Source organism: Littorina saxatilis, linkage group LG3 (genome assembly GCF_037325665.1).
Source record: "Littorina saxatilis isolate snail1 linkage group LG3, US_GU_Lsax_2.0, whole genome shotgun sequence".
NCBI classification, from domain to species: domain Eukaryota; kingdom Metazoa; phylum Mollusca; class Gastropoda; order Littorinimorpha; family Littorinidae; genus Littorina; species Littorina saxatilis.
In genome coordinates, this window is record NC_090247.1 from 12527643 (window position 1) to 12547072 (window position 19430).

Genomic DNA, 19430 nt, shown 5'->3' on the forward strand with positions numbered 1-19430 from the left:
AGGCAGTGCCCGTGGAATTGACAAGAAGAGCGGGGTATTCGTTGCGCTGAGAAGGATAGCACGCTTTTCTGTACCTCTCTTCGTTTTAACTTTCTGAGCGTGTTTTTAATCCAAACATATCACATCTATATATTTTTGGAATCAGGAACCGACAAGGAATAAGATGAAAGTGTTTTTAAATTGATTTCGAAAAAAAAAATTTGATAATAATTTTTATATATTTAATTTTCAAAGCTTGTTTTTAATCCGAATATAACATATTTATATGTTTTTGGAATCAGCAAATGATGGAGAATAAGATAAACGTAAATTTGGATCGTTTTATAAATTTTTATTTTTTTTTACAATTTTCAGATTTTTAATGACCAAAGTCATTAATTAATTTTTAAGCCACCAAGCTGAAATGCAATACCGAAGTCCGGGCTTCGTCGAAGATTACTTGACCAAAATTTCAACCAATTTGGTTGAAAAATGAGGGCGTGACAGTGCCGCCTCAACTTTCACGAAAAGCCGGATATGACGTCATCAAAGACATTTATCCAAAAAAATGAAAAAAACGTTCGGGGATTTCATACCCAGGAACTCTCATGTCAAATTTCATAAAGATCGGTCCAGTAGTTTAGTCTGAATCGCTCTACACACACACACACACGCACGCACACACGCACATACACCACGACCCTCGTTTCGATTCCCCCTCGATGTTAAAATGTTTTGACTAAATATAAAAAAAAGAGGTCATATTTAGACTACAAACATCGTGGGGCCGTGCGGACCCATGTTTCTCAAAGAAGGAAATGAGAAGCATGGGTCCGCATGGCCCCACGATGACTTCCGTGTGTAGTCGATAACCCGGACGGGCGAAGGTTAAGACCTGACTTTCTCAAATTTCAGGGGGAGGGTCCTTAGGTGGATTCCGGGCAGTTTTCACTTTGTTCATTAAGCACAACAGCAATTAGAGCTTCAGAGCTGGACTTCGATGCTTTCTTGTAACTCCTTGAGTATTCAGTCCATAGCTTGAGAAATCTTAATTACAATCAACAACAAAAATCATAATCATGGAATGTCTTCATCACAAAGGCGTACAAGTTATACATCAGCATACATAGATATCACTGGTTATCAATCATTAAGTAACACAACTGTCATCAAGGGGTGAGCAGGAGGAGTTAATGGACGATCAAGATGAAAAGTGTTGAGGGGATTTTGGGGTGAAGGGGGGAGAGCAAATTAAGTGAATTGAGATGTCGTAGGTGAGAGAGAGAGAGAGAGAGAGAGAGAGAGAGAGAGAGAGAGAGAGAGAGAGAGAGAGAGAGAGAGAGAGAGAGAGAGAGAGAGAGAGAGAGAGAGAGTGAGTGAGTGAGTGAGAGAGAGTGAGAGAGAGAGAGAGTGACTGAGAGAGAGAGAGAGAGAGAGAGAGAGATTGATTGATTGATTGATTAAACTTTATTACAGAAGGATGGAGATTTTAGGCGTTGCCTAGTCTTACAATCTGTCCTTGCTAACTAACATGAATACAAAACAGACATGAAAACATTATAAGAGCAAAAGAGGTTGACGGCAAAAATAATCGTACATAAGAAAGAGAGAGAAGGAGAGAGAAAGAGAGAGAGAGAGAGAGAGAGAGAGAGAGAGAGAGAGAGAGAGAGAGAGAGAGAGAGAGAGAGAGAGAGGGCAAAAAAGTCTGTTCCCAGAATAAATGTGAAATAGAAAGAAAGAGAAAAACAGAAAGAAAGAAAGATTTAAGAATGATACAAATAAAATAAAATATAATTCATTTAACAGAAAGAGAGAGAGAGAGAGAGAGAGAGAGAGAGAGAGAGAGAGAGAGAGAGAGAGAGAGAGAGAGAGAGAGAGAGAGAGAGAGAGAGAGAGAGAGAGAGAGAGAGAGATGGCGATGAGAATTGAGACTTATACCAGAAAGGCACAAGGTGGGAGCACTGAAACACACAAGTCCTGCTTGTGCAACAAAATGATAAACGTCACCCTGTAAATTCTCCAGATTCAAAATCCCACTGAGACTTGCACAAGCAGTCAACAAAACAGTTCACAACCAACGCACACTGCATTCCTATTCCTCGAGAAATTCAGGCAATTGTCAGTGGCATATATTGTCAGTGTGGTGGCATATTTTCTTCTTCTCCTTTTTAACTTCCTTTCTCCCTCCACTGTAGTTCTTTTAAAGAATGCAGCAACATCGTTCCCCGCGCTTTCACGTTTCACTTCTTTCAACTTGCTGGTGTTGCAAGGGATAGCTGGGTAATCACTGTTTCAACAGCAGACACAAACTTTTTGCAAAGCTCAGAGTATTGTTCCAAGAGATTTTTTTTCTTCCTTTCTTCCTCCATTGTGGTTTTATCAAAATCCGCAAAACGTTCTGCTTCGATCTTTATCATTTCTTCCATCTTGCTTATCTTTGCAAAGAAAAGATACTGTTCCAACAAGAAACAATAGTAAATTACTCTTCGAAGTTCATTGTGATTAAACAATCACTTTCTTCCATCTTGCTCATCTTTGCAAAGAAAAGATATTGTTCCAACAACAAACAATAGTAAATTACTCTTTGAAGTTCATTGTGATAACACAATCACTTAATTGCTGTCACAATGCCCAGTAACGAGTCACAAAGGCACAGGTTGGATGCCTTCAACATCAGGCCCAAACCATCTTTCACATTACCAGTGAAGAACCCAACCCACCTCATATTCTCAAAACCGAAGAACATGCATACCCCCCAGAATTGGAGGGCAAAACACCATGTTTCTCTGCACACACATTTCTAGAGTTTCAATCATCAACTGCCTCGATGTCAAAGGAAATGACGCACATGACACAAAGGTGACAGTAGAATGTTCACTGTGAGTAACATTAGGTATGACCGTTGTTATTCCCGTTTCTGATGATGAAATGATGACGACGTCCTTGAGACATCTGAATTGTTGACCTTGACTTGTCCTTGACCCTTACAATTTGACCTTCACCTCCATATGCAAGGACGTGGGAATCTGCCGTGGGAGGTTATGTCGGCACCTCCACATTAATGCCTTCATCATCTGAAAGACAGAAAGTCAAAACGTGCGTCAGAAATGGTTAAATATAATAACTGGAAAGAAAGCTGTCAGCACCAAGGCGTATAAACTAAAACAGAAGAAGGACGTTCTGTCATGAATTACTTAATGAAACAATAGAAAAAAAATGTTAGTACAGTACTGTATATATATTCACAATGGTTATAAACCTAGAAGCAGAGTATTAAGTATCATTTAGACAGCCACTAATTATAACTGCAAGATGGTAATAAAAAAGTAACTTGTAATAGAAGCAACTATAACTGACCAATTGATACAAACCTACAAATAAAACAATAGTATTACAAAGTAATGCATCTACTCATACAATATACCACTCTTGAGTACAGAAAAAATCCAATTACAGACACCAGAGAGTTGTTGAGATAAGATAAAGTTGCAGTACAGCTGCAGTTTCCAGGCATGGCTGTTGTGATCATTCTATCAAAATAAGCTTTGGTTACCAATGGTTACACTGAAAGGATACACATGTAAATCATGCAGATTTCTCCAGCTTTCTCAAGAAGTCAAATAAATTATGGAACAAAAATTAAATGCTGTAATCAGTATCAAAGTCAACGATCAATTTAAGCCAATGCGTAAGTCATGTGATGCAATATAAACTTTATTTCAGTGAGTCAGAACAATTGCAGTTTGTGGTTTCATGTGTGGGAGGATTAACTTGCAGTTATACATACATGTACAAGACTATAAGAATGGCAAGTACTGAATGATTCCTGACTGGGACATAGTCGGAAACTGAGTTGGTTTCACTGACTTGCTTTGAGTATTCTTCATATCGTTTTTGTTCTGCTTCAGGCACATGCGAATTAGTTCTCATCTTCTTTTTTTCTCTTTTAATTTTATCACTATTTTTTTTCAATGTACTGAATTACAACAAAAGTGCTTCCATGCCATTTCCAAAATTTGAATTGGTGGCTTGAGTATTATTATTTTAGAGAAACAAACTAATAACTCAGCTCTGTGTATGGAAACAGTGGACTTAGGTTTCAACTAGATAAAGATAGAATAAGCAAGATTCAGAGTAGAACGAATTGGTGAGTGCTTGCACTGAGAAAGACCTCCATGTATAAACCATGAATGTTTCAGTTGAATAGTGGTGCTGTTTCTTTATCAAATTTTATACGTACTGCTCATAACTAATTGAAATTACTTCAGATGCGTGAAATTATCATGCAACATACTTTAGAATGGCATCAACATTCACATCTAACATGACTGCACAAACTGCAAACACACACTGACACACAAGTAACACAATGTGTGCATACATGCACTTACACACACACACACACACACATACACACACACACACACACACACACACTCACACACATACACTCACACTGTCACACACACACACACACACACACACACACACACACACATATACACTCACACTGTCCCACACACACACACACACACACACACAGTCACTCACACACACACACACTGTGTCACACACACATACACACTGCGTCACACACACACACACACACACACACACACACACACACACACACACACACACACACACACACACACACGCACACACCATGCCACATAATCTTAAAAGTAAACAATTTAGCTTATCAATATACAGAAATACCATACAGATGCAAATTATAGCCTTTCATAAAGCTGATAACTATATTCTGAAAGGTTAATTACAGATAACCGCTTCACTATCCTTCAAACATTATAACACAGGCTCTGCACACATCTAAGACACATAATTTAAATGGATTTAACAAAGCAAAAAGAAAACATGGTAGACAATAAAAATAACAGAGGAATTGATACTGTTAATTATAATTGCAGAATAAATCGGTGACAAATAACTGCATGATTTTTAATGATTTGTTCTGCAACTAGAGTGCCATACATTTGTCATCAGCAAACCTCATTCCAAGAGCAGTATAAAAAACAGAAACAGGGCTAAGATAATATCTTGAAAGCGGACAAACACTCAAGTCCTTCATGGCTCAAAACCGTAGGACTTTTAATATTTATAAAAAATAAAAAAAATAAATAAATAAAAAAAAGATAATATGTATCTCTCGACAATTTTTTATTTTTTTAAATTCAATCCTAAATGGCATGCAAGTACTATAACCTGCTGAGAGCTTACAGATTATATATAAAAAGTATAATCACTTTCCCTCACTCTCTCACGTGATCAGGAATAAGCAATTCCCACTCATGCACATTTTTGATATGCGAAAGCTTTGGGTTTCGTGAACTTTCAGTGGAACAACTCGGCTTCGTTTCCTTCATTCTCAACCTATTTATTCTCCTACACCGTTTGATTTTGTTTTTTCTTCAACATTTTTTGGATGTAGGCATTATTAATCTTCAAAGTAGGAGTGTGTAGGACTGACAGGAATGAAATAATCCGGAGGATTAAAGCCTGACAGTAATAGACGATGTTCAGAAATAACTCTGTCAAGTTTTTATTGGTTGTGGAAGAGTTGCTTTACTTTGTTTCCATAGAAACACTGAGGCAAGCCTACAATGTAGCTTGCCTCAGTGTTTTCATGGAAAAGCAAGGATAAATATGCCAGGGAGAGCAACTCGTCCACAACCCATAAAATCCCAACAGAGTTACTTCCGGAATTTGTCTAATAGTCTAATCAACGAGCGTGAGTGTTAATGAGCCAAGGCAACCAATAAGACAACAGAAAAATGGGTAGCAGAAAAACGCAAGGCCAGACGTGTTTACCTTCTACGGGAAGACTATCTAACTTGATGAAACATGGTCGCCCTGGCCAAAAGCAGAATGCACATGTGTACACAAAAATGCTTCAAATAAAAAAAGCGCATAAAAGCATGTCTATCTAATTGTAATGGTAAGCAAAAGCACCTTGCCTGAGAAAATATCAGATAATTTGGGGAGGTTGCAGTTTAATTAAAGCCATTTAGGACTGCTTGCCCATGTAACCATTTTAAAACATACATGTATCATGCAGCCATACACTTAAGGACGAGTACTAAAAGGGAGGACTTTAAAGCACAGGTCTAATTCACCAGTTGTTTCTTATTTTGTTTGTTTTTTTGTTTTTGGTTACAGCAAGTAGGTTAAAAAAAACTTTAAAAAACAAACAAATGAGATCTCTCAAGAAACAGCCATAATATTGTAGCTTAAAAGCATGACTCAGATCACATTTAAATTGTGTGTACATGGACTTGCTGGTGTGTGTGCGCGAGTGTGCGTCTACATGTGTTTGATACCTAAATGGTGGGGCTCCACCACTAAGTGCCACTGCACTGAAGAAAACAATACCAATCAGCAAAACAAGATTTTTTAATCACTTAGAAAAAGAGATAGCATTTTGAGTATAATCAAGAACTCAAATATGGTGTGCATCCATACTTTATAATAACAATAATAATAAGAACATTTATATAGCGCTAAATCAAAAACTTTCGTTAAAAAGGCTTGCTCTAAGCGCTCTAATGCAAGCGAATATCAAGAAACGAACTAATTCAGAGAATTTAGATAGAAAAGAGCAGGAGATAGAGAGTAATGTAATAATTGTTAAATCCTAACTTAATCTAACGTATCTGAACTTCTCTGCTTTCTTGGAGAAGTCACACGATTGTCCCCCCCCCCCCCCCCTTTTTTTGTGTTTGTTTATACAATCTTGTTTTACAAACTAGAAAATTACTCAAGCTTCAAGCACAAGGAATAAAGCAGCAAAATGAAATTCCCCTTTTTCCATGCATGAAATTCCCCTTTTTGCGTGCATGACATTCCCCTTTTTCCGTGCATGAAATTCCCCTTTTTCCGTGCATGAAATTCCCCCTTTTCCGTGCATGAAATTCCCTTTTTTTTCTGTGCATGAAATCCCCCTTTTTTCCGTGCATGAAATTCCCCCTTTTTTCCCCGTGCACGAAATTCCCCCTTTTCCGTGCATGAAATTCCACTTTTTCCGTGCATGAAATTCCCCTTTTTCTGTGCATGAAATTCCCCTTTTTGCGTGCATGACATTCCCATTTTTCAACCTCAGCCCAACTACTGCACATTTTCAGCAACTGTGTCAGCTTCAGCTGAAGATCACAGCAATATTCTCCTCCAACACTGCATGTACAACAAACCTTCCTTCTAAACAGAAAACTATGCAGGAAAGCTTAAAAACTGAACTGACACAGTATCAGTGAAAGCAGGAAGCGTCAGGAATGTAACCCTATACAAATTAGCTCATTCAATAGGTCGATGTGTACAAATTTAACTTGTAACAATTGAAAAACTGAACTGACATGTTGACAGTCAAAGCAGAAAGCGTCTGGAATCTATAAACCCTTATAGCTTCAAAAGGGCTGTGTACAAATTGAACTTGTAACAATTGAAAAACTGAACTGACATGTTGACAGTCAAAGCAGAAAGCGTCTGGAATCTATAAACCCATATACATGGGTGTTACTGGGAAAAATCAAAAAACCTGAAAGGCAGGGGTCCAAAATGCTCAAGTTTGAAAGAAAGTTTCTGGACACCGACGAAACCAAATCATTATAAGCAAGATGGCGGCAAATCCAAGGGAGCAAACCGAGAAAGCACGCGAACCGGTGTCAAAAGTTGGATCGGAACCGCTGCTCGTTATTTCAACTTAGCGAAACGAAGCTTTTTTTTTCTTTTTTTTTTTTAAACCCGGAAAACCGGAATTTCCGGCTTCAGATTTTTTCAAAAACCGGAAATCCGGCAAAAGCCGGAAGAGTAACACCCATGCATATAGCTTCAAAAGGGCTGTGTACAAATTGAACTTGTACAAACTTGTAAAAACCTTATCTGACAGGGTGGAGACAGTGAAAGCAGAAATGAAGCGTCTCAAATCTAGCACTATAGCCAGACCTGGGTACCCCTGTTTTGCACTTTGAGTATTCTCAAGCAAACTTGGTGTATTTTCAGAAAAATGAGCGTACTCCACACAGCGTTTGAACATCCATGATTAAAACATGCCTCACGCGCGTCCGTCACACCGTTTATTAAGTTTACCTATACATTTAAAACAAATGCTTTTTCAATGTTTACTGACAAAAACTGTAATCATGTGACAAAATACTGGATCGGGATGGGCTTGTGAAGAAAAGTTGTCTAGGAATTTTTCTCGTCGTATTTTTTTCCCACTGACCGTACTGATCGTATTCTCGACAATCATGCGTACAAAATACGGCGAAATCGTATGGGTTCCCAGGTCTGTATAGCTTTGGAAGGACTGTGTACAAACTCCCCTGCCACGCGCACAGTGAGAACCACATGACGGGGAAAACAACCGGATGATCAAGTTTAACTACCAAACTGTAAGAAGAGGGACGACTTTCGGTTCTTTGGACCTAACGCATATGGAATGTCTAGGGTACTGTCTGCAAGAAAAACACATCAGAAACAGTTAACTTGCTCATTCGGGTATTGCTTACCCGAGGATTGTGTTCTCAGTGTAATGAGAAATTACACCTACCACATTGATACAGATACATAGTTAGTTAGTTAGTTAGTTAATTGTTGCTTTTTGGGTCCAGCGGACCATATAGGCCAAATCAGGACCCCATACAGATATAGAATGTAGATAAATAGATAAATGTAGATAATTATGTCCTGTAGATAAATGCGGTTAAATCATCTTAGTCTTGCCCTGCATTTCATATTATTCTTATCCAGGTGCCTCACAGTTTAACGGGAATTTTAAGTACATTTAACCAAAATGAATGTGTTTATACTACTGGCAAGCATTTCAATATAAGTACTGATCTACTTGTCATTCTAAACACAAACATCTAAATAAACACAAAACTGCTAGTCAACCTTACTGCTAAAATACCAAAAGCACACTCACAGTAACGACAGTGCTACAAAAGAGGAAAAACTCACAATACCTATCATTTCAAAACCAAAAGGTGAATGTTGCCAAACTGAATTGTCATCTGAAAATGTGAGTTGATTAAATTCCATTACACATGAGATTAGTGGATTAAGCCAGTTGTGTTTCAATTCAAAGAAACTGTTAAGTCTGAAGTTAAAAGTAAGAAGAAATGAGTTGAATATGAAGACAATTTCCTCACCTTCAAAGCCGATATTGAGCTGTCCCAAGTTTGCGTACGTTGCTTCGTCTTCTTTTCCTTCAAGCACGCAGGCCAGGCATTCGTGGATAAACTTGTATTGTTGCTGAAAAGCAATGGCAAGAGATGAACTAACATAAAAAGAAAAGAAAAGAAGAAAAAAAAGAAGAAAAATCAGAAAGAAAAAAAATCTACAGCACAATGAAAACAGAGAAAAGCACAAAAAACATAAGGAATTTCATCCCAAATCATACTTCTGTCATTACTAATTTTACTAATTTCTTCAAACATATGTGGACTTTCTTTCTTTATTTGGTGTTTAACGTCGTTTTCAACCATGAAGGTTATATTGCGACGGGGAAAGGGGGGGAGATGGGAATATGTGGACTATACTTAAATGTCAAACACTATTGTAAAGACTTAATTTATGTCTCCTCTGATTCTTTATCTGGTATGCAGGTTTAACGGGGGAAAATCAACAGCTATATATAATACGTGTATACATTTGTACAACGGTCTGTCAGTAAACTAGGCAAACTGTGATTGAAATTTAGACTGACAAAAATGCATGCAGCGTTGCTGTTCATTTTATATTTCCTCTCATTATAGTATCTTGTTTCTTTTTTTTTTGCAGCCAATCTTACCATCTCACTGCTTAATTTGTAAGTTATTGTTTCACTGCAGCTTCTCAAACTCTAAGTTAGTACTGTTTCACTACAGACTATAGTACTTGAGCTTGCAATGTAAAAGAAACACAAAAAAGATGGCATACAAGCATTTATATAAGGGCAGGGGTTAAGGTAAAATAAATGTTGAGGCTAAACAACAACGGAAGGAAGCAATGTCAATCAATGATTCAACAATTTAATATTCAACTAAGGTTGTAATCTTGAGTCAAGATAACAAAGAGGTCCATTTATGAAAACACCAACAAATATGAAAGAGGCATGAAAATGTTAGCACATGCAAAAGAACCAAACATCTTAAATCCGATGAACACATCAAGAATACCCTGAAACTTCACTCATTTTCCCAAAGATCTGAAATAAAAAATATTATCAGCCTCACTGTCCCAGTAACTAAGAAAATCAGTCTTCCCAAACCATCCAAACATGTCAAATAAAATAAAATAAATTGAGAACCCAACAGACATAGTTGTTGTTTTGTTAGAAAAGTTTAACAAATAAGAAATGCACCATCATATCCAGTAGTTTGTTTTTTTCAACAGCCAAAATTAAAATCTTCTTCATCAACATATTATATGGTCATTATCAACCATGTCATTCTATTTCTACTCCAATTAACACAAATAAAGTAGCATGCAGAATGATGTGAATGATGATGATTTGAAATTAAGTCCTGCAAATTCCAGTTCTGTTGAGGCAAAACACGAAGATTAAAAAAACCACATATCATAAAAGAAACAAACTCAATGTTATCTTGACTCAAAAACACTAATACATAAACGACTAAACTTATTCTCCCTACAGCTTATGAAAGAACACTTAAAAAAAACAAAGCAATTACAATGGAACCTGCCAGAAAGGTGAACCATATCAACAAAAAAATCAAAACTTGACTAAATGTAAAAAAGACCACCATATTTTGAGCGACAAAAACAATTTTAAGATATATTTTTCATCATCATTTCTTCAGACCTGGGAACGCTTGTTTTGTACTTCTCAAACAAACTTAGCGTATTTTCAGAAAAATTAGTGTACTCCACACAACATCTCAACATTGATGATTCAAACAGGCGTCAGTTGCACCATTAATTAAAGTCACAGTAAGCCTCCCGTAAATCATCACAGATACTGTCAGGCTTTTACACACAGTACAAAAACCCTTCCATTTGAACGCTCACCAAACGGGAACATCCTAGGTGCCCTCCGTAAAGAGCGAGCAATTTTCAAAGAATTTATTTTTGCGTGGTTTATCTTACCCCTGAGCCTCGTGAACCCGTGTGATCAAGTTTCCCTTTTTCACAATGTAGTCGTCAGTTAGTATTTTGAATGCGACTCGATGTGAGCTTATCTGCAATAGCACATTATTAAGTACCTCTGACTATGCACGAAACAAACGGCTGTGATTCACAAGAACTCTAGCGATGGCTTTTGACTGTTCAGAGGAACTGGCGATAGGTATAAACCGTCGTCTGCTACGAGAACCACGACCTTGTGTGACCCTGCTTCCGGGCTTTTCTTTTTTCAAACTTTCAAAACTTCGAATTGTACTTATCTTGTCTTGATGAAAAAAGAATTCTTTTATGATTTAAGAATGTTTGTGTAACAAGCTGTCAATTTATTATTTAGATTTTAAAAGTTAGGTCTAGCGCCAAAACGCACCATGGTCCGATTGTGTGAGGAGACAATCTGCAAAATTAATTCTTTGAAAATTACTCACTCTTTACGTAGGGCACCTAGGATGTTCCCGTTCGGTGAGCGTTCAAATGGAAGGGTATTTGTACTGTGTGTAAAAGCCTGACAGTATCTGTGATGGTTTACGGGAGGCTTACTGTGCCTTTAAGTTTATCAATACAAAATTTAAAAAAACTTCTTTCAATGTTTAATGACAAAAGGTGTAATGACTGATCAAATGCCAAGTTATACAGTTATTTTTAGTCGTTAAAATAAACAATGCCCTATTAACTATTCAGGAATGACAGGGAATATGCACTTTTGAAGAAAAGTTTTCTAGGAATTTTTCTCGTCGTATTTTTGTTTCACCGATCGTACTGATAACATTTTAGACGATCAAGCGGCAAAATCGTATGGGTTCCCAGGTCTGTTTCTTTTTTCTTTTCTTCTGGGCATGGGAGAGTTAACACACAATTTTTTAATTTTTTTTTTTATCATCATTTCTTCTTAGTTGTCTTTTGGGGAAGGTAGCAGGGAGTCGCATGTTGACCATTCTTTCTTGACAGGTTTCATTGAAGCATACACCTAAACCTCTCAAAGATAAAAAGAGACATTAGTATGAAGCCTTTCGGCACAAGAAACGTTCATTTAACCCACGCGTGTCATGTACTCTGCCGTTTCAAACTTGGGTCTAAAAGGCTGGGCAAGAGAAACATAAAAACAGTGAGAACAATCACACAATATTAACCAATCTAATAGGCCTTTGATGCCTCCGAAGACGTTAAACTAGAGTATAGTCAGTCAAATGATAAACAAGGAATGTTTGGACTAATAGACTTATGTTCAGAAATAACACTGTCAAGTTTGTATTGGTTGTAGTGGAGCTCACATGCTATCCCTCGTTTCCAACGTTTTCGATACACTGAGGCAAGCCTACAATGTCACACAGTGTTACTGGGCGGGGATGTAGCTCAGTGGGTAGCGCGCTGGATTTGTATCCAGTTGGCCGCTGTCAGCGTGAGTTCGTCCCCACGTTCGGCGAGAGATTTATTTCTCAGAGTCAACTTTGTGTGCAGACTCTCCTTGGTGTCTGAACACCCCCGTGTGTACACGCAAGCACAAGACCAAGTGCGCACGAAAAAGATCCTGTAATCCATGTCAGAGTTCGATGGGTTATAGAAACACAAAAATACCCAGCATGCTTCCTCCGAAAACGGCGTATGGCTGCCTAAATGGCGGGGTAAAAAAACGGTCATACACGTAAAATTCCACTCGTGCAAAAAACACGAGTGTACGTGGGAGTTTCAGCCCACGAACGCAGAAGAAGAAGAAGAAGACACAGTGTTACTATGGAAAAGCAAGTAAAAACCAAGGGTAAGCAACTCTTTCACATCCCATAAAAACCTGACAGAGTTATATCCGAACATTGTCTAGGTAGGTTTGATCAGGAAAAACAACATCTATTGTGATGAGGATGTACTTGAAACTTAGTCAATATAATGACAGGACGATAGAACATTATAAAAAGTAAAGGGTAAGATCAACAAAACAGGAATCAACAAAACCATTATATCGCAGTCAGATCTGGATTTAGGTTGCGCAAATATAAGCTGTACTTTTAAGATAACTCTCATCAATATACATAAAATATTCTTAGGATTTTAATTCAGGTACTGCAGGTGAAAAAAATCTGATCATGATGGATCAAATATTGTTCAAGGAATCAAGATGAGAACATCATTTTCAATCTGTCAAAACAGTTGTGTGCGTAGAAAACCAACAACAACAAAATCCAAATCTGACCGAAAAGGACGGACTCAATATCATGACTCAAGATTACAAACGTATTTCCAGTAATTTGATAAAATCAACACAATAATTCAAAAACAGTAGATTACTTAGAAGGGAAGAATTTAATAACAGGTTCAGGACATTGCACCATCATCTACCTTGGGTGTGTGTGTGTGTGTGTGTGGTAAAAACAAGCAAGGGCGGAGTGTGTGGGGAAGTAGGAAGGGTGGGGGGGGGGGGGGGGGTGGTGAGAGGCAGGGAACAAAAACAGACTGGGATTAAAGCGGTGGGGGACAATTGAACGAACACAGATGGGAGAGGGGAAAGAAATGCATCTGTACCTTTCAGTGCAAAGTAAGAATCAAACAAACTACTTCAACCATGCTGGCTGCAGGGTCACAACGATTCTCAGGAATTCACATATCAGAATCAAGGAATCATGTGCAAATACAACCAGAGCAACTTTGACTTTGCACGCTCACAACCTTCACAGAGAAACTTTACTCTTTACCCCAAATCTTCACAGTCCATATTTTGTTGCTGCACCTCAGGTAAAGGTAAACAGACTGCAGGTAAAGGTCAAACTGACTACCACTGGTCTCACTCACCTCTGTCTGCACCATGAGGACTCGTTCTCGCCGCAGATTGTACACGATGCTAAAGATGTCCACCTCGTCCTTGTCTCTGACCAGTCGCAGGCAGTGGTCCAGAACAATGAACGTCCCTGACCGACCCACACCGGCACTGCAAAGAATGTACGAAACGTGAGCAATGCTGTTCCCATGGCCTGGGTCTTTGCTCAGTGACGCATACATTTTTGATCTGACGCATTGATCTGACATGTGGCAGGTTGACCGTCTGATTGTTTTAAAATCCAGGTGGTCCTCTGACCATCAATGTTCCTACCTAGCAAACAAAGCCAAGACATTTGGACCTATACATATTTTCAATCCAGGTCCAACTGACCTTATCCTCTGAGGCTGGGGACAACATTGTGTGAGGTTTGTAATGTAGCTAGGCTGAAGATTCACCCACTTCAGCGACCTTCATCTACTCTCAGGCAGTGATCCAGTGCAATAAATGGTAATTTCATAAAACTACTTAGAAATCAAGTGCAACTTAGATCTGAAAAACAAAGGGAAGTAAGAGATCTACATGCTTATGGCATGTGCAATAGAGTCTGAGTGAGAGTTATGTGGAACCAATCTCCTGGCACCTGATAAAAAAACAAAAATTGAAATGAAAAAGCAACTTTCATCCTCATTCAATTGAAACTGATGCAGAAAAATTAAAAATAATTCTTCAAGGCTCTGCTTAATGTATATTTCAACGCATTAATTTCTGTAACTGGCTCAACTGACAAAGTGGACCAAAGGTCTACCCTGCCCAGACACAAATGTGCCCCGTCTCTCACTCATCCTCACACGACCCAAGTCTATCATCTCTTCTCGTCTCTTACAAACTTGTGGTCAAAGTATTGTGCTACACATCTCTATCTCCATTCCTCTCTCTCCGAGATTCACTTTTTGTCCACTAACTACAACAAAGATCAATCTAAAAGCTAAGGTCCACGAAGTACAACAAATGACACAAAAACAACAGATCAAAAGCTCACCTGCAGTGAGTAATAATGGGTCCTCCATCCTTCATCAGCTTTTCTCGCACCGTCCGCACAAAGCGTATCAGAGAGGTGTGGTTCTTGGGCACGCCAAAGTCCGGCCACGCCTTGTAATGGAAATGACGAATCTGTCGGCAGTTGTCCCCCTGTAATGCCGCCAAACACACAAGAGAATGATGTATCATTTCTGGTGTATATATAACTCTCTCGAAAGAAACCAGCTGCAGTCCACCTGCATTTCTTAACAGAAATCTGCCTTAAAATTGCTACAAATTCAAGCATACAAGCAAAAGACACTTGGTCTTTTTCAGATAATCAAATTCTCCCTGTCTATGCAACAACAGGCCTATATTTTATTATAATTACATGTATTACTGCAATATGTTTGCCCCATCTTAGGACAAATTGGAAGAAAACCCACAGGTTTAAAAACATTGTGATTGTGTGCATAAGAGCACCAAAGACCAATTTTACATACCAAGCACACAGGTCAATTAGCCATAAATCAGAGTTCAGCACAGATTTGTCTATACCTATAACATTTGTAGAAATGTATATAGAGTTGTATATACCTGTAACATATTATTTTGTCACTAACAAACGTTCCAACAACTTACGTTTCATGTTATTTTATTCTGATTTTGGAACGTTGGCAGTCTCTTTGTTTTTGGATTTATACCTATAAAAGACCTATTGCACGTACCAAAGACATCCTGAACTCAGTGATTGTCCAGTCAGGCATGTGTGTTTCGTTCAGAACAACCACCTGCAGGTCTCCGTAGAACTTGGGCTCTGAGTCAGACGGCCAGTAGTGGTCACTCTTCTCCTGTAAAAATCAAACAAAATTGTACAGCTCACTAAGCTGATGATAACCGGCACGGTTGGCCTAGTGGTAAAGCGTCCGCCCCGTGATCGGGATGTCGTGGGTTCGAACCCCGGCCGGGTCATACCTAAGACTTTAAAATTGGCAATCTAGTGGCTGCTCCGCCTGGCGTCTGGCATTATGGGGTTAGTGCTAGGACTGGTTGGTCCGGTGTCAGAATAATGTGACTGGGTGAGACATGAAGCCTGTGCTGCGACTTCTGTCTTGTGTGTGGCGCACGTTATATGTCAAAGCAGCACCGCCCTGATAAGGCCCTTCGTGGTCGGCTGGGCGTTAAGCAAACAAACAAACAAACAAACAAACAAACAAACAAACTAAGCTGATCTATGATACGAAGACAGGGGAACCCTTGTTTTGCACTCTGAGTATTCTCAAACAAACTTGGTGTATTGTACATTTTGTTTTGTCCTGAATTATCCTCTCAACAAATTTAACCTTTTTTTTTATATTCTTGATTTGGAACGATAGCACTTAGTCTATCTGTGTCGGATACAAAACTCACTCTGCCTTTCTCCATGCACCGGGTGAGCATGACAATGTTCCTGCCATTCTGCTCCCACACCATCCGCCAGAAGTCGTCACGCGTGGCTGGCAGAGGACCCTGGGTAGCTATGTACTCCCGCTTGGACGTGTAGCCCTGCACGTGCAAACACGTACATCATAATATTAATAGGAAGAAAAAGAAGAAGAAGAAGAAGAAGAAGAAGAAGAAGAAGAAGAAGAAGAAGAAGAAGAAGAAGAAGCAGAAGCAGAAGCAGAAGCAGAAGCAGAAGAAGAAGAAGAAGAAGATGGAACACATATTAATCGCCCCTTCTGACAAGACTCAGAAGAGCTCAAGGCAATGTACAATTGCACCGGCACGGTGGCCTAGTGGTAAGGCGTCCGCCCCGTGATTGGGAGGTAGTGGGTTCGAACCCCTGACGGGTCATACCTAAGACTTTAAAATTGGCAATCTAGTGGCTGCTCCGCCTGGCGTCTGGCATTATGGGGTTAATGCTAGGACTGGTTGGTCCGGTGTCAGAATAATGTGACTGGGTGAGACATGAAGCCTGTGCTGCGACTTTTGTCGTGTGTGTGGCGCACGTTATATGTCAAAGCAGCACCGCCCTGATATGGCCCTTCGTGGTCGGCTGGGCGTTAAGCAAACAAACAAACAAACAAACAAATGTACAATAGCACACACACACACACACACGCACGCACGCACGCAAGCACACATACACACACACACACACACACACACACACACACACACACACAACCTAATAAAATCCAGTTAGTATAGCTTAAGCACTGTGCATGATGGTAAATCATTCTAGAGACTGAAAAAAGGGACTTAACACTTTGACTGCCAGAAGAATTTATTTAAACATTTTAATAAAATGTCATATACAAAGGCAAATAATCCACACGTGCTCCTTGTCCACATGTTTCTGACACACTCCTCGCAATTGGTATGGCCCGAGGAATGTTTGTCTGACTGAAAGCAAGGGTATTCACTCTTTCACAACCCATTCACACCAGACAGAGTTATTTCCACAATTGGTCTATTTCCTATCAATTGGATAAACAAGAAGAGCAAACGCTCGATCGAGTCACTTTCGCAGTTCTGAATATTATATGAGGCATCAGATGGACAGGAAGAAATTGCTATTCACAACACAATGAGTCACGTTCACATAAAATTTGAGCCCGGTCACTTTTATAGTTTCCGAGAAAAGCCCAACGTTAAGTTGTGTGTTGCCGAACAGAAAAGGCTAGTTATCTCCCTTGTTTTTCTGATAACGTTCGTAAAAGGCTACAGATGTAAATACTTTGATGTAAAGAATAATCCTACAAAGTTTCAATCACATCCGATGAACTTTGTCAAAGATATAAAATGTCTAATTTTTCCTTTGACGCTGACCTGTGACCTTGAAAAAGGTCAAAGGTCAACGAAACCATCGTTAAAGTGTAGAGGTCATTGGAGGTCACGACTAAACAAAATATGAGCCCGATCGCTTTGATAGTTTCCGAGATACTTTGTCAAAGATATAAAATGTCTAATTTTTCCTTTGACGCTGACCTGTGACCTTGAAAAAGGTCAAAGGTCAACGAAACCATCGTTAAAGTGTAGAGGTCATTGGAGGTCACGACTAAACAAAATATGAGCCCGATCGCTTTGATAGTTTCCGAGAAAAGTCCAACGTTAAGGTGGTGTCTACGGACGGCCGGCCGGACAGCCGGCCGGCCGGACGGCCGGCCGGACAGACTAACACTGACCGATTACATAGAGTCACTTTTTCTCAAGTGACTCAAAAATGAAATGAAATGAAACGAAACAACTCACAGGCATGTAATTAGCGTTGATGTAATCACTGCCCTCCTCGTCATCTGTGGGCAGCAGCTTGACCCGAGAGTGGTCGTAGGGCAAGATGTTAGTGAAGCGATTCTTGGGACGGTTGGCTGGCAGCTCGGCAGCGTAGCATGTCTGGTCGCGCCCCACTTCTTTCAGATCCTGAGAGTTAAAAACAGTCAATTGTGTATTTTTAGAATATGTAATTGATGTCGAACTATTGCTCAGAGTCACTGTATTATTGCTTATGAATCATGCCGTTATCTTCTTTGTGTATGCGCTAGACACTTTCCACTTGGTGCCTAGCTAACCCCGCTCCTTGATTTGTTCCCCCCTTTTAAAAGGAGGGTTCAACTGTATAATGAATTAAAATATTTGCTGCTCTACCCTTATAAAGAAAGCCATTAGAAATGGAATCAGATATGCCCCATCGGTAGCATTGTGTATAACGAATGTTTCAGTGATCTTCATATAAGAGCTTGAGTGTGCGATAATGGGCGTTCTGGGGGAAATTAAAGAGTCATGGTAAAGTAACAAATCTCACCTCATACTCCTCAGCGTATTTGAAGTCGGAGTCTGCGCCCATCTTGCGCACATGCTCTGGGAAGTCACTCAGCCTGACTGGACGACTGCAAACATCCACAAACAACCAAAAATGACAAAGGGCTGAATATTAGAAATGCTCTGCTTTAAAACCTTTCGTTTCAGTAAGTTTTCATGCTATCAAAACAGTCATTCAACGAAATGCAAAGCATGCACCAATCCAGACAACTATGAAAACAATTCAAACCCCAGCAAAAATAACTCATAAATAAGACTTGAAACATCTTGAACAACAACAACAACAACATTCAGCCAGTACAAAAGCTAGTCGTCTACTTTCACAAAGAAATATTCTGCAAGCAGACACATCAAGTTATTTATGTACAAATATACTTCCAATGCATCAAAGACAAACACAGTCACTGTCTTTAAAAATAAGTACTCTCTCTGTCTCTGTCTCTCTCTGTCTCTCTGTCTCTCTGTCTCTGTCTCTCTCTCTCTCTCTCTCTCTCTCTCTCTCTCTCTCTCTCTCTCTCTCTCTCTCTCTCTCTCTCTCTCTCTCTCTCTCTCTCTCTCTCTCTCTCTCTCTCTCTCTCTCTCTCTCAGACACTGGCTAAAGGGAAAAGGGAATACCAACAACAAATGTTCACCATCAGAGATTGTTTTGCTTGTAAAATCGTAGAAAATATATGAATATAGTGGAAGGTTCTGATGAGCAAGTAGACTCGTTGCAAGCGCACAAGAGGAAAGTAGGTAAAAC

The 19430-nt window shown here is 39.3% G+C and overlaps 1 protein-coding gene across 1 annotated transcript in view; it reads right to left on the reverse strand.

Annotated features, from left to right (window-relative positions):
- Positions 1–8333: 8333 nt before the first annotated feature.
- Positions 8334–19430, reverse strand: part of LOC138961645 (tyrosine-protein phosphatase 10D-like) — a 68099-nt gene continuing 57002 nt past the window's right edge. The window contains exons 27-33 of the mRNA XM_070333316.1: positions 18672–18756; positions 18122–18289; positions 16295–16429; positions 15613–15735; positions 14907–15055; positions 13900–14035; positions 8334–9249 (exon numbers count right to left, since the gene is read on the reverse strand). Of these exons, the coding sequence (XP_070189417.1) occupies positions 8917–9249; positions 13900–14035; positions 14907–15055; positions 15613–15735; positions 16295–16429; positions 18122–18289; positions 18672–18756 (1129 nt within the window). The 3' untranslated portion in view covers positions 8334–8916. The remainder of the gene's footprint in view (positions 9250–13899; positions 14036–14906; positions 15056–15612; positions 15736–16294; positions 16430–18121; positions 18290–18671; positions 18757–19430) is intronic.